We start from the raw sequence: 15841 nt of genomic DNA on the forward strand, positions 1-15841 counted from the left end.
AAATGTGCTGTTATTTTTGAAACATAGGGACTTAGCCCTGGTGGACAGCGCTATGCGCCGCTTCCTGTGGCGTGGTGGGAATTCCAGGATTCCGTTGAAGTGGCTAAAGAACCCGCGAGTAGGGGGAGGTTTGGGGGTCCCGGACCTCGCTACATATAATCTAGCCTGCAACATGCGGATCCTTCGCAATTGGTTAATAGAGACTTCTGACTACACACCTTTCTGGGTGGAAAGGGCTCTCTTGCACCCGCTGGCCCCGTCGTATGTACTGCAGGCTGAGGCAGGTCACCTTCCCCCCTTACTGCACGCTTCAGCTCTTATCCGACCCTTGAGGAGTACATGGCGTCGGTTGGTGAAACTCTTACGCATCCCCACAATTTGTGCTTACTTCCTCCCCCTTCAGGGTAATGCTGAGTTTCCTTCCGGTTCCCAATCTACGATGCCTGGGGCATTTCTGGACCCGAGAGGGGTTGTTCATGCAGTTCTCGGATTTTCAAGCCCTGTATCAGCTGGGGCGCGCACACACCTTCTATTACTTGCAGGTTCGACACTATGTGAGGGCTTTGCCGTCTAACACTCAGGAGCTGGCAGTTTATGTGGCGCTCGATACTGTTTTTCACTTTGAGAGGTTGAGGGCCCCTTCCATTTCTAGTTATTACAAGGCCTTGCAACAACACACTCTGATAGATGTCTGCTCCCCCTTGGTTGCACGCTGGAACGGGGATGGTGTGTTCTGGATTACTAGTTTTATTTTACGTGTATGTTTCAGGCGTCTATCCAGGATCTCATCGAACGTGTATTATCGGGAAATGCAGCTCAAATTTTTATGTCGAGCTTATGTGTCCCCTCAGAGGGCACACCAGTTAACAATAGCGTCTTCGCCGGAGTGCCCGCGCTGTCTCGCGGCGGTGGGCTCCATGTCTCATGTTTTTTGGGCATGTCCCCCTGTGCACCACTTTTGGCGTAGACTGGTTGATTACCTGTCTGCTCTGCTAGACGTGGCATTACCTTTTTCACCCCTGTGGGTGCTTTTTGGCTGCGTTTCCCCAATCCGAGTTCGAGATCCTGGCTCTCGCTTACTTTTCCAAAAGGCATGTTGTGTGGGGAAGAAAATCATCTTACAGGTTTGGCGCTCCTCGGATACCCCATCTTTTGGTGCGTGGAGGAATCATTTCCATGCGATGATGACGATGGAGAGCATGGTGGCCCGGGGCTCCCCCGGCAGACGACGCAGATTTTCCAATACGTGGAACTGTTATCTCCAGCAGCTTACTCCCCAAGCACGCAGTCTGGTCCTGAACGATTGACGGGGCTCGCAACGCAGGGGCTCATTGTATTGCTATACTTCTTGTGAATGCGCAATTATTAATGTCTGTTCTGTACTCTGTGGAAATGAGGGAGGTGGGGGGGGGGGGTGGGGGGCGGGGGGCTACCTTATTGGGTGTAAGACTCACCTTACAGAGAGGGATCTGAACTAACCCATCTCTGTGCTGTTATCTGTTTTTCTTTGTTAAAACTCAATAAAAAACCGTTTTACACAAAAAAAATAAAATACTGGCATTATATCTATGCACGTCCACTTACGCACGTCCATGCTGTGCTACTGTCGATAGGTTTGAAATTAGGACCCCCGTTACTAGGGGTCATGCAGCAGAAGGTATGATTGCTCTTGGAAGAGGTCAAGGAATCACAGAAAGAGATTTCCATTTCATAAATACCCACAGTGACATCCACTGTCTAAACCTTCACCTCAGAGCTTTAGGCCAAGTGCATCCAGTTCTCGAAAAGGTGCATTACATGGGAAATGTGTGAATAGCACATGGCTAGCAAAACAGATAAGAAGAGGTGGGAGCTGTTCCAAAAGCCAGTCAAATGGTGGTGTGTGGTGCTGAAGATGCTTATGATAAGGTAGATTTGACTAAAATAAACAAAGCCTTAATTTGGAATTAACTATTTGCCTTTCTAAATCCAAGAAAGTTACAGTAGCTAGTTCCCTGTCCCAGAGGGCTTAAAATCTGTTTGTACCTGAGTCAATCGAGAATTAAGTGGCTTGCCCAAGGTCACAAGCAATGTCAGTGAGAGAAGCAGGATTTGAGCCCTCTCAGGCTACTGCTCCAGCTACTTTGCTGCTTCTTCACTCCCACAGCATTTATAAGTCTTATAGGTGCACTGACAAACACATCTTGGAACTATAATGTGTGCAGATAATCATTTTCTGGAAATATAAAATGGGGAAAATTCCTCCTCTGTCAAAGACATTGAATAATATACCGCTAGAAGTCACTGAAAGAACCAGAACAGAAAACACACATTTCAAAGCAGGCTGTCTAATATAAATGGCATAATTTCAGCTTTCTAAAGATTTCAAAATAACTCACAGTCACAGAGGCTTTCACAGTGCGTGAGCAGACAAAATTAGCAGTGGCAGGAGGATCAGATTGTAAAGACAAAGCGAATTGTGAATAAGCAAGCACAGGACAAGCTGAACCGGTCGTTACCTTGAACAAGGATCTTTCCTAGTGTAGAGGCATTCCCGGCTGCACTGGTGGCAAAGCACATGTACTGCCCGGAGTCAGCACCTGTCAAGTTGTCCAAGATCAAGGTGCAGGAGCCGTCAGGATCTTCGATGATAATGTGGTGGGGATCCACCTCCACCGATTTCCCATCTCAAAAAGAAAAAAAAAAAAATCAATCCCGAGGAGGAAGAAAAAGAGAATAAAAGGCTTGACATGCGTATAATAATCTCAAAGGGAATTAATACGCCACACTGCATGAAAATCTGCCTTCTTTTAAAAACACACACACACACACACCATCACATTCATCGACAAAATATAATTACCATCCAGTAGAACATCTTGCTTAGTGAAGGAAAGACAGATTTTTTCTTTTAATTTCCATGCAATGACTCAAGGAATAGGAGCAGACTTTTGGCACTAAAATGTGTACACAGTGTAGTGAATTTTATCATTATGTCTTGACTAAAAATATTAGGTGTGCATTAAAATCAGAGGCTGCCATTTAGGTACAGCATACAGCACTGGGGTTTTTTTGGGGGGGGCGGGAGGTTGTGAGAAATAGTGGCAAACAAAATTCCCACTTTTTACTTGTAGTGGCATATGAAAGGGGACAGACCCTGATTTTATGAGGTCAGAGAGTGTAGGAGGGTGCAGTGTTCCCTGACACTCCCCAGTGCCAGGTGTTTCTAGAAAGGCGGAATTTCACAAAACTCGTGTTTTGCTCGTGTTTGGCTCATGTTCTTTCCTCCAATCATTCATCCTGGGATGGTGTTCTGAGCTCAAGGTCAGAGGGAGAAGGGAGATTTTATTTTGGGATTCAAAGAGGTTCCTGAAATTGAAAGAACCACCAGACATGAAGAATAGTGAAAGGGGATTTAGTCCCTTACTCCTTGCATTTCCATGTGCCTATAGGTAAAGAGCCACCTGAGTTAAAAGATTCCAAAATATCCCTGTCAGCTGAAAAGCAGATTATTAATACAAACAAAAAACATACTTTGAAATGTCTGTATGCCAGTGTCAGAAATCTTAAGAAGAGAGAGTTAGAGTATATAGCACTGAATGAAGAGGTAGATATAATTGGCATCTCAGAGACCTGGTGGAAGAAGGATAACCAATGGGACAGTGCTATACTGGAGTAAAACATAGAAACATAGAAATGATGGCAGAAAAGGACAGTCTATCCAGTCTGCCCAGCGAGCTTCCCATGGTAGTATCTGCGGCATTGTGCAGGATACCCCCATGCATCAGTCAGTGCTGCGTGAAGTGCTTTGCTTATGGACTTGGCCATAGAAGCAAATTATATTGCATGACAGGGTGGGGTGGGGTAACTCTTTATGTTCAGGATGGCATAGAATCCAACAGGATAAAGATCCTGCAAGAGGCTAAATTCACAGTAGAATCTTTAAGGGTAGAAATCCCATGTGTGATGGGGAAGGGTATAGTGATAGGCGTATATTACCGTCCACCTGGCCAAAATTATAAGATGAATGCTGAAATGCTAAGAGAAATAAGGGAAGCTAACCAATTTGGCAATGCAGTAATAATGGAAGATTTGAATTACCCAATATTGACTGTGTAAATGTAACATCAGGACATGCTAGAGAGTTAAAGTTCCTGGATGGAATAAATGACTGGTTCATGGAGCAATCAGTTCAGGAACTAACAAGACAGATTGCTATTTGAGATCTAATTCTTAGTGGAACACAGAATTTGGTGAGAGAGGTAGTGGTGGAGGGACCCCTTGGCAACAGTGATCATAAGATGATCAAATTTGAATTAATGATTGGTAGTGGGATAATAAGTAAATCTACAGCTCTAGCACTAGACTTTCAAAAGGGAGGCTTAGATAAAATGAAGAAGATAGAAAAAAACTGAAAAGTGCAGTTACAAAGGTTAAGAGTGTACAATCGGCGTGGACATTGTTTAAAAATACCATCTTAGCAGCGCAGACCAGATATATTCCACACATTAAGAAAGGTGGAAGGGAGGCCAAATGACTACCAGCTTGGTTAAAAGGCAAAATGAAAGAGGCTATTTTAGAGAAAAGAACTTCCTTCAAAAATTGGAAGAAGGATCTATCTGAAGAAAATAGGAAAAAGTATAAGAATTGGCAAGTTAAATATAAAACATTGATAATACAGGCTAAGAGAGAATTTGAAAAGAAGTTGGCAGTACAGGCAAAAACTCGTAATAAAAACTTTAGAAAATATATCCAAAGAAGGAAGACTATGAGGTTGGACCGTTAGATGATCAAGGAGTTAAAGGGGCACTTAGGGAAGATAAGGCCATCGCGGAAAGATTACATTAATTCTTTGCTTCAGTATTTACAAATGAAGATATTGTGGGGATACCCATTTCGGAGATAGTTTTCAAGGATAATGATTCAGATGAACTGAATCAAATCACGGTGCACATGGAAGATGTAGTAGACCAGGTTGACAAACTGAAAAGTAGCAAATCGCCCGGACCAGATCTATTACTAATAATTTGAAACCTATCATTGAAATTGTCCATTGTACATGAAGACTGGAAAGTGGCCAGTGTAACATCAATATTTAAAAATGGCTTCAGAGGTGATCCCGGAAACTATAGACCGGCGAGCCTGACTTCAGTGCTGGGAAAAATCATGGGAACTATTCTAAAGAACAAAATCACAGAACATATAGATAGACATGTTTTAATGTGACACAGCCAGCATGGATTTACCCAAGGGAAGTCTTGCCTCACAAATCTGATTCACTTTTTTGAAGGGGTTAACAAACATGTGGATAAAGGTGAGCTGGTAGATGTAATGTATTTAGTTTCTCAGATGGTGTTTGGCAAAGTCCTCCATGAGAGGCTTCTAAGACAAGTCATGGGATAGGAGGCAATGTCCTTTAGTGGATTGGGAACTGGTTATAAGACAGGAATCAGAGAGTAGGATTAAATGGTCAGTTTTCTCAGTGGAGAGATGTAAACAGTGGAGTGCCTCAGGCAATTTTACTTGGACTGGTAATTTTTAATATATTTCTAAATGATCTGTAAAGGGGAATGACGAGTGAGGTGATCAAATTTGCAAATGATACAAAATTATTCAGAGTACTTAAATCACAAGCAGATAGTGATGAATTGTAGGAGGAACTTGCGAGACTGGAAGATTGGGTGTGCAAATGGCAGTGAAATGTAATGTGGACAAGTGCAAGGTGATACATAAAGGGAAAAATAATCCATGCTGCAGTTACATGGTGTTAGGATTCATGTTATGAGTTACCACCCAGGAAAAAGATCTAGGCGTCATAGTGGACAATACATTGAAATTGTTGGCTCAGTGTGCTCTGGTGGTGAAAAAAGGAAACAGAATTATTAAGAATTATTAGGAAGGGAATGGTGAATAAAACGGAGAATGTAATAATGCCTCTGTATCGCTCCATGGTGAGACTACACCTTGAGTACTTGTTCAATTCTGAGGGGATATGTTGGAGGTCTACAAAATCATGAGAGGTCTAGAATGGGTAAATGTGAATTAGTTGTTTACTGTTTCAGATAATTGAAGGACTAGAAGGCATTCCAAGAAATTAGCAAGTAGCACATTAAAAAAAAAAAACCAGAGAAAATTCTTTTTCACTCAATGCACAATTAAGCTCTGGAATTCATTGACAGAGGATGTGGTTAAGGCAGTTAGCTTAGTTGGGTTTAATAAAGCTTTGGACACGTTTTTGGAGGAGAAGTCCATAAACTACTTTTAGTCAAGTTTACTTAGGGAATAACTACTACTTATCACTAGCATTAATAGCATGAGATCTATTTAATGTTTGGGTATTTGCCAGGTACTTGTGACTTGGTTTGGCCACTGTTGGAAACAGGATGCTGGGCTTTATAGATCCTCGGTCTGACCCAGTATGGCAACTTCTTATGTTCTTATATTCATAAGATTTTTCCTTTTGGTTCGCAGGGTGGATTTCTGGTTGGAGTCAGAGTAAGGACTACCAGACTGAGAGATCTACTTTCAGAATTGCTGCTTGGAAGGATCAGCAGAAGCACATCTGTTCCAATTCATATTACTAGACTACAGAGATATGTACACCAGAAAACAGGTACCAAAAAGGGGAGAGCCATGGGAAAGGGTTCATTCTTCTATGTGTACCTCAGACCTAGTGGGTGGTAGAGGAAAAAAGACCCTAATTTGTGAAGAATATGAGGTGACTGTAATTTTTTGGACTGTGTTCTTTCTTTTGTTTTCCATATGGACTGTACGATTCTCCAGTGTGCACGCTACACAATTTATTCATCTGCATCAGTTATTCCAGTAAAGGATTTATTTTTGAACAACTCCAGACTGTGTTATTTTTACAGGAAGATGTAAGAAGATCACCAACAGTCTACGGACCTTGAAAGACTGTAACTTTTCTTCCTTGTTTGGAAAGAACTGAAGGGAGCATGGGGTGTCTACTTGCCCCATCAATCCCAGATACGTCCCAAAGTTTTAGTCGTGGGTGGAACAGGGCGACACATGTATTACATCAGCCTGATATAGAAGATTCTCACCCAACCCTCCAGGCAGAATATGTATGAACCCATATAAACCCTTTATAAGTTGGGTCCCAGGTGTCTTTTCATGCCCTTGTGATTTTTTACAACAATTTTTATGTGTCTTTCGATGCCACAGATGCCTCTAAGAGTTGTGATTACAAGTGCTGGTTACCATACCATGAAAACGAACTCTAATGCCTTCTGCAGCTTTCAGTGTATACCTTAGAGGTAGATGACCGTGACAGGAGATGGGGGGTACAAGTAGTATCTACTCATATGAGCAACTGTTTGGAGGGGGCAAGAAAAGCATTATCTACTCATAAGAACATGCCATACTGGGTCAGACCAAGGGTCCATCAAGCAGTTGTTGCAGAGGGGGTGCAGGTAGTATCACTCACATGAGGAGCTATTGAGAGAGGGATGCAGGTATTTTCTACTCACATAAACAGCTGTTGGGAGAGGGGTACAAGGAGCATCTACTCATTTAAGCAACTATTGAGGGAGGTATAGGTAGAGTGTACTCACATGAGCAGCTGTTACAGGGGGTGCAAACTACACTGGTTACCAGAACCATACAGAGCAAAACTGAAAACCTTGACACTGATTTTCGAGGCTCTAAGAGCAGAAAGACCTATATGTGCCCTTCAGATCATTGAGATCTTAACTCAGATCCTCAATATCAATTCTGTTGTAAAAAAAAAAAAAATCAAAAGAACAGGCACCTGCAACAGATCCTTTATGGGAGCAGCCCTCTGGACATGATCTCTCTCACTTTAGGAAGCAAATAAAAGCATGGTTCTTCTGTCGTTTTAATATCCAATTGAAAATCACAAAGTCCCAAGAATCAAATGTCAGAATGCATGTCATGTGACAAAACACTACACAAATAGCATTCAACAACAAATCTCAGTAAATTTTTCTGAGGCAACAAAGTTTAAAGTTCGTTGCAAAAGACCTTCATAACACTCAAACTAGCCAAGTTTTTACTTGTTTATGCATGCTTTTGTTGGATCATATTTAATTATTGGTCCTGGATCAATGTCCCATTTTTTACTTTTTATAACATTTTTTGCAAGTAAAAACAATTACTTTCCTTTTTGTTGCATCAAGGGGCAGTAGCAATCCAAATCAGGCATCACCCAACACATCATTGTGTTTCGAGTGGAGCTCTGTGTCAGGGCAGCATTTGTATTTTGAATTTTCATCGGGCATGTTACTCTGGATAGAGATGCCAACATTGTTGAAAATTCACCCCTGCCGCAGTGTTCCAGTCCAGACATAACTGTTGGATTCATGGACCATTGGGCCGGCTGAGACGGATGGTGATGCACTGTGGGGAGTCCACAATGGATGTCGCAGCCGGGAGGCAGCACTGAAGCGGTGGTCCTGGGATGGCTTCACCACTGGAAGCCCGAGGTCCCCCCAGGAGGAGCCCGTAGGGATCTGGGCCTCTTGGACTTAGGCGAGATCCTCTGCGACCGAGGACCTGAAAAGAGATCCTGAAGAGGTAGTCCAGTGAAACGGCTGAGCCAGGAGGTCAGAAGAGACTTCACCCTCGGAAGCCCGCAGTCCCCCCGGGAGGAGCCCATGAAGACCCGAGCTGCTGGGACTTAGGCGAGACCTCCTGGCAGATGAAGAACCAGATACCTGTGGAAGGTGAGAGGTCAGGAGCCGGAGTCCAGCCAGGGATGGAAACTGAAGCCGGAGTCAGTGGACGAGCCAAGGTCGGAAGCCAGAAGTCAGAAGCCAGAGTCAAAGCCAGGGACGAAAGCTGAAGCCGGAGTCAGTGGACGAGCCAAGGTCGGAAGCCAGAAGTCAGAAGCCAGAGTCAAAGCCAGCGACAAAAGCTGAAGCCGTAGTCAGTGAACGAGCCAAGGTCGGAAGCCAGAAGCCAGAGTCAAAGCCAGCGACAAAAGCTGAAGCCGTAGTCAGTGGACGAGCCAAGATCGGAAGCCAGAAGTCAGAAGCCGGAGTCAAAGCCAGGGACGAAAGCTGAAGCCGGAGTCAGTGGACGAGCCAAGGTCGGAAGCCAGAAGTCAGAAGCCAGAGAAGTCAGAAGAACCGCAACTCAAATCAGGAGAAAGAACCTCGTTGCAAGGCAGGGCATTGAGGCAGCTGCAGGGTTTAAATATCCCTGCAGCGTCTGACGTCATCTCCAGGGCTGTCCTTCGTTTCCCACACTGGCCCCTTTAAATCCGGAGCCCCCTGCACGCGCGCGCGCGCTAAGAGGTCGGGGTCAGGCACCGAGGATCGGTGGCGTCTCCCTCGCAGGGGGAATGCCGCGGCAGGAGCCCAGTCAGGCCTTGATGGCCAAAAAAGCCTTCCAGCGGCCAGGGCCGGCCCCGAGGTAGGTGGAGGGACCGGTGCACGGCCCGGGACCGTAACAATAACTTTGTGTCGGGTGATGCAAGATTTGGATTGCTACTGCCCCTTGATGCAACAAAATGGGAAGTGGTTGTTTTTACTTGCAAAAAGTTTTTAAAAAGTCAAAAAAAGGACATTGATCCAGGACCAATAATTAAATATGACCCAACAAAAGCATGCATAAACAAGTAACAACTTTGCGTGTTTAGATGTTATGAAGATCTTTTGCAGCCAACTTAAAGCTTTGCTGCCACAGTAAAATTTACTGAGATGTGTAGTGTTTTGTCACATGATATGCATTCTATCATCTGACTCTGTGCTACTGACAGAACATAGTCAGTAGCTGTTGACCTGTTTGAAGTTAGTCCTAAGACATACCATTTTATGGCCAAGTTGTAATGTGATTTTTGCTGCTATTCAAATTTATTACAAGCTTTTTTATTGAGAAGCTGGACATGACATCTGTGAGTACACTGCTATTCTAATATGCTGTAAACTGCTTTGGGTGATGCTTGTATTCCAAAAATTTGTTAATAAATCCAATAAATAAATATCTACTCACATGAGCAGCTGTTGTGGAGGATACAAGTAGTATCTACTCACATGAGCAGATGTTGGGTGGGGGTACAAGAAGTATCTACTTGGTTTATTGACAACTGGCTCTGACATGCCGCCATATAGCAACTCAGTTCAAGCTCCAATAGAAATACCATTGTTTCATGAACCATAAGTGTACACCAGGTAACCAAAGGCTTGGGGCTTCCTGAGGCTCAGCACTATCACACAGTATTACACAAACCATAGTTTAATAGTAGGTAGCCACAGTTTTCTGTCACTGGAATATTATATGAGGACTCTACATTAACCATACCTTTGTACCAGTTAACCACAGGCTTAGGGTTTCCTGTTACTTTGCAAGCTAGTTTGACCGTCTCTCCAAGCTCAGCTGTACAGTCTGCCAGTTCCTCTTCAAAGTCTGGTGGATCTGTAAATAACACAGATGTTGAAGGTACTCTAAGGAATGTAAATTCTAACTTAGTACATTCATTTTACAATTAGAGTGGATTTTGAAACATGAAAAACAGGATGTTGACATTCTCAGCTTCTTCATGGGTATGATGTGAGATTTTGTTTCTGTTTCTCAGAGTGATGAAAAGCACACTGAAAAAAAGAGTATAAGTAAGTCTCTTTGAAAATAGAAAGATACAGTAGCCATATTTGTTCTGGAGAGAGCTGAACTCTTTGCAGGTTTTGACACCTTCTATTGGGCCAAGAAGGAAATTATCCAAGAGCGAAATTGAACATAACATGAGCTTTCAGGACTACACAGGCCACTTTTTCAGATGTAACAATGTTATATAATCAGAATAGACTTTTTGAAGTTTCATCTTTAAATAGCTGTTAGTCAAATAAAAGATATCACAAACTACAAAGAATTTTCAGGTGCCAAATTTTACTGGATTACATCTAACACTCTTCTGATACATACTACAGCAAAATGGTTGGACAGCTAGAGGAAGACCATGTAGAAGATGGGTAGAGGACATCAAATACACAATGAATCAACATCAAGAGCTTATAACCATTCCTTGCAGCTCCCATCAACACCCATTATTTAAAAGAGGATAGGAGAAGAAGTAGCTTTCTGATGTTTGATTAATATCTTAGCTAACACTATAAAGCCACTTGAGCTGTGGTGCATTTCCAGCTCCCTCTTGAAATGTAGTTATTATTTTCCATACACATTGAAGCACGGTAAGAGTCATCACCAGTGGGCCCTATGTCTCGTGGTTGGCATACTTACTCCACACTGGGAGACTGAAACGCTGCTGCATGACAGTGATCTCCTTCACCCAGGAGTTCTTGATGATAACGGTGCGGGCCTGCAGGAGGAACTTTCGCACAGAGTCCTCTCGCTCGTGCCAGATCTCAAAGGCACGATCATCTCCTTCCACCAGGTCATTCACATCTATGTTGGTCAACTACAGAACAAACCAAAGATTGAAGCAGTCAGCAAACACTTTACAGGTTTACAGGTTAATATTCAGATAATTTTGTCCAGATAAAATTATCTGGATATTCAGCCTGAAGCTGTGCCAGCTGAACATCCACTCTAAAGTTACCTGGACAGAGTAGCCTGGCTAGGTTTGGGCAGGGCTCAATATCAGCCCTGCTCAAACAAAGCAAAACTTCACCCTGGGAATTCCCCCAGTGCTGTCTTTTTTGTGGGAGCAACTAGGAAACACAGGAAACAAAATGTAAAACTCAGGGTTGGTCCGGCTAACTCCAAACATTAGCTGGATGAGCCTTTGAATAATGACCTCTTAGAAACGTTGCCCATGAAAAATAAAAACAGAAATCTCCCAGATACTTAGCCATGATTGGAAGGTGACATGGACCTTTAGGAGATATTATCTTTGGGGTTAAAGACGTTTCCACTGATTTTCTACATCTATTTTATACATCCAGGATGCACTGAAATTGTACTGTTTTGGCTGACGTTGCTGTAAGTGGAATGTGAATGGAATGCATTTGCCCCCCCAAGTCTCTGAAATCCTCTTCAGTGTCATCAGTGCAGCATGATTGGACTGATAGCGAAAATGTGACAATGGAGCCTGTTCAGCTTTTATGCTGTTGAAAACATTCTTTCACCCCCTCCACTATGAATGAAATCAGTGTATAATCCACATTCATTTTCAAGGATCAGCAAGCTCAACATGGGATCGAAAGAATGCAGAAAGTCCTCTCATCATAGAAAGAGGGGAGAAAATGCTTGCTGAATAGAAGTTTCTCCATTTCTTCTTGCCGCTTCATAATCTCTCTCTCTCTCTCATCTGTTACAAATGTTAATTATAGCACCCTTCATTACTTTCTCTTTGCTTTTGTTCTCTGTGAACCTTATAGTTGGACTTACGTTAAGAAAGGCTTTCTCCCATTCTTTACCTAACGAAAAGATTTCAGGCTTTCAACTCAGTCCGCAAAGACCTCCCCCCCCCCCCCCCCCAACCCTTCCAATCTCAAAACTGAAATAGCAGAACTAGAAAATCCAGATACAGAGAACAGCAACGAAAATAATGTAGGATGTGTAGAATGGCTCTCCAAAGAAGACAGACGTGACAGCTTGGAGAAGAAACAACAGGGGGACATGAATGAAGTTTATAAATCAAGAATGGTGTGGTACAAGTACATATAGAATGGTTATATTTACTCTTTCAGATAATACCTGGACTAGGGGACATGCCGTGAAACTAAGTGGTAGCAGATTTAAAACAAGTTTAAGAAAGTATTTTTTCAGGCAGTGCACCATTAAGCTGTGGAATATGTTGCCAGGGGATCTGATCAAGGTTGGTGGAATAGCTGAGTTTCAAACAAAGGTTTGGACAAGTTTCTGGAGGTCAACTCTTTGCCAGGTAGGCTTGGGGGATGCCACCTCCTACTTCTGGGCGTGAGCAACAGGGAACAGATCTCCCCATTGGAATCTATTGGCTACTTCTTCCAAGTGACTTGGATTGGTCACTGTCAGACAAAATGCTGGGCTCAATGGACCACTGGTCTGACCCAATATGGCATTTCTGATATCCTTGTGCTCCTAAGAGAGCCTCTGCCACTGTTGCAGCAGCTTCACAGATCCTATCAGCCTCAGCTCACTTCAAGTGGCAGAGAAACAATTTTTGCAGTTTTTTAGCAGAGATCCCTTCCTCAATGACATTACAGGAATTTGTTTCTTTGTATGTGCAGGGAGGACTCTTATCCAGCAGCATGTGGACTACTGACCTTCATCATGTTCTTGAAGATGTAGTTGAAGGTGTCAGTCTTGTTGTCTCTTTTGGGTTTGCAGATCAGGATGTAGTTCTTAAAGAGGAAGACATGACGGTTGTGACCTTTCCATGCCATTCGGGCACCTGGGGCCCCCTCCCATACTATGAAGTGACCCTAAAATGCAAAAGACAGACATGAACCTTACACAATGTAAATCTTTCTGAATATGTCTCTTCCTGCTATCACAGGTATTAAGTTACAATTGTTTTCAGATCTCTCATTATTACTTTATTTCTATTATTCATTATTATTATTATGTCTATATTATCTATTTCCTGGATCTTTTTCTCCACCTACTGGTCTTTTTCCATTTTCTTTGTTAAACTTTACATTACAGCTACTTAGGCTGAGAGCTCTAACTGGACTGATGGCTTAGTGGTATTTCTATACAGGAAGTCTGGGTTCCGATTCAAGTCCATTCTCAGTGCTATCTTGAGATAGCACTGAAAAGACATGGTTCGCAGTCCCCTACAGGGTGAAAGAAGCCAAACGTTTTGGTTACTATCAATACATACTGGCCATCTCTGTAACACTCTCAGCCTAGGCCATTTAACTTATCTCTCAAGCAATCTGTGTGTTTTGGGAGTCATGAGTTAGGATGATTGTAAATCCCCAGATCATGATCCATAACTAAATACGTGCAGTACAAGATAGAAGGGGCAAGTAGGTACAAAAGAAAGGTAAAAGCTCCAAGACGCCATAAATGAAGGTTTGATGCCCTTACTGTAGACATCCTGCATCTTAAAGCAACCGGACAAATAGTAGGATTTGAAAATCCTGCTGCGCTGTCTGGCCCCACAATAGCCGCTTGGCTAAAACATTATCTAGCTAGCTCGGTATTACTCCGGGACAGAGCTGGTTATCCGGCTAAGTAGGAGATTTATGGAGCCATGATATCTCATCATTGGAGGGTAGAAATATCGCAGGGGGAGCCATCCCCATGATATTTAGCCCCTTCTTGACAAAATATCGTGGCAGTATCACCACGAGATATTTTATCTCAGGACAAAGACACAACAAAAAAATCACGTGGCGAAACAGGGCCTTCTCGCACAATGGTGGCTCACCTTGACCAGAGTCACCATTGCATTAAAGTGCCTGAGGCCCTAAAATAGTCCCACTCACTAAAGTGGCAACTTCCCCCTGGGGTCTATTGAGCTACCCACCCTCCCTTCCTGCCACCTGTATAGGGGTTGCAAATGCTCAAAATTAAAAGTAAATAGGCACAAATTCACATGGTGATGCCCCACCCTCACTTCACAAACCCCTCCCCTTTGGTCAAAATCCCTTCCCCCTAGCCCAACAAAATACCCCCCTCCCCTGCCAGCAATAGATCCCCTGGTCCTCCCACCCCTCCCCTAAAAACACATAATCCCTGATGCATAGTGGGCTCCGTCCTCCATTACAAAAAATGGCCTTCTAGTTTAAGGGCCCACTCTCTGCAGATCCCCTCCATATCTAAAAAAAAAATCCCTGGTGGGCCAGTGGCGGGCTGGAGCACATCCTCATGGTATCGTCCTGACTTTGCCCCTATCATGTGATGGGGCAAAATCTAGGGGTCAAACTTTGCCTATATCACGTGGCCAAAGTATAGTCCCCAGACTTTGTCCCATCACGTGCTAGGCAATTCAGATCACCCAATGAAAATGCTGTTTGAAAAAAACCTAAATAGTACTGAGAACAGATCACTTTTAATGATATAAATGAAGAATTGGAAAATATAAAAGAGGTTTAAAAAGAAGACAGCTTATGAAGTGATAGGAATGAAAATAAATTTGAAAGGAAGAAAGGCTTAAAGATCTACACTGATGAATTACAAAAAATTATAAAAGAAAAGCAAGTAGTCTGTGGTAACTATGCACAGAAGCAAGTCAAGAATTTTGAGCTAGATTTATTAGAAATCTAGAAGATGATGTATGTGACAGACAGACCATCTTGTATAAACTCATGCAATATGAGTATGAAACAGTTTATGAGACCTAGAAAGCAAAATATCAAGAGATTTTTGCAAGGATTTAGGGTAACAACATTTTCACCAAATAAAATGAACACCGCTTTTTTTTATCTGGCTAAATGCTGACTTTTATTCTGCTAAAATTTAGCTGGATAAAGTAGGAGCATTTTGAGGTGTCCAGGGAGGAGCTGAGATAGCCAAATAACTTATTCGGCTAAGTCTGATATTTGGAGTTAGGTGAATAAGTTAATCAGTTATGCCTTGAGCCCAAGAAGGTATAAAATTGTTTGGGAACATGTTTCAGGATAACTTTAACTTAACCAGCAATCTTCAAAGACTATTGCAAGAATATTGCTAGTTAAGCATGATTACGGAGGGGGCGGGGGAGCCCTAAAAAAACAAAATTGAGCATTATATGCTACATGCCTGCTCCCAAAAGTCCCCAAAAAGAATTAAGGCCCACAACATTAGAGCAGCCTTCTCCCCCTCCCCTCCCACTCTTGCAGAGTCCACCCTTACCCTTTGCCCCCCCCAAACCTCTAATGGCAACCTAGAGCTTGGATATGGCATCGTGCTCCCGGTGTGTTCAGCATTGCTCTGACAGAGCGCACTGGTAATTTATACACCCAGCATTGCACTTTCAGAATAACGCTGAACACACCGGGAGCCAGAGGCA

General features: G+C 43.0%; 1 protein-coding gene across 11 annotated transcripts in view; it reads right to left on the reverse strand.

Annotated features, from left to right (window-relative positions):
• The window catches only part of OBSCN (obscurin, cytoskeletal calmodulin and titin-interacting RhoGEF), a 745212-nt gene that overhangs the window by 196562 nt on the left and 532809 nt on the right, over positions 1–15841 (reverse strand). For all 11 annotated transcript variants that reach the window (XM_029588301.1, XM_029588307.1, XM_029588308.1 and 8 more), the window contains 4 exons: positions 13167–13325; positions 11197–11374; positions 10264–10377; positions 2499–2666 (listed from right to left, as the gene is read on the reverse strand). In XM_029588301.1, the coding sequence (XP_029444161.1) occupies positions 2499–2666; positions 10264–10377; positions 11197–11374; positions 13167–13325 (619 nt within the window). The remainder of the gene's footprint in view (positions 1–2498; positions 2667–10263; positions 10378–11196; positions 11375–13166; positions 13326–15841) is intronic.

The sequence above is a fragment of the Rhinatrema bivittatum genome, chromosome 2 (genome assembly GCF_901001135.1).
Source record: "Rhinatrema bivittatum chromosome 2, aRhiBiv1.1, whole genome shotgun sequence".
Classification (NCBI taxonomy): domain Eukaryota; kingdom Metazoa; phylum Chordata; class Amphibia; order Gymnophiona; family Rhinatrematidae; genus Rhinatrema; species Rhinatrema bivittatum.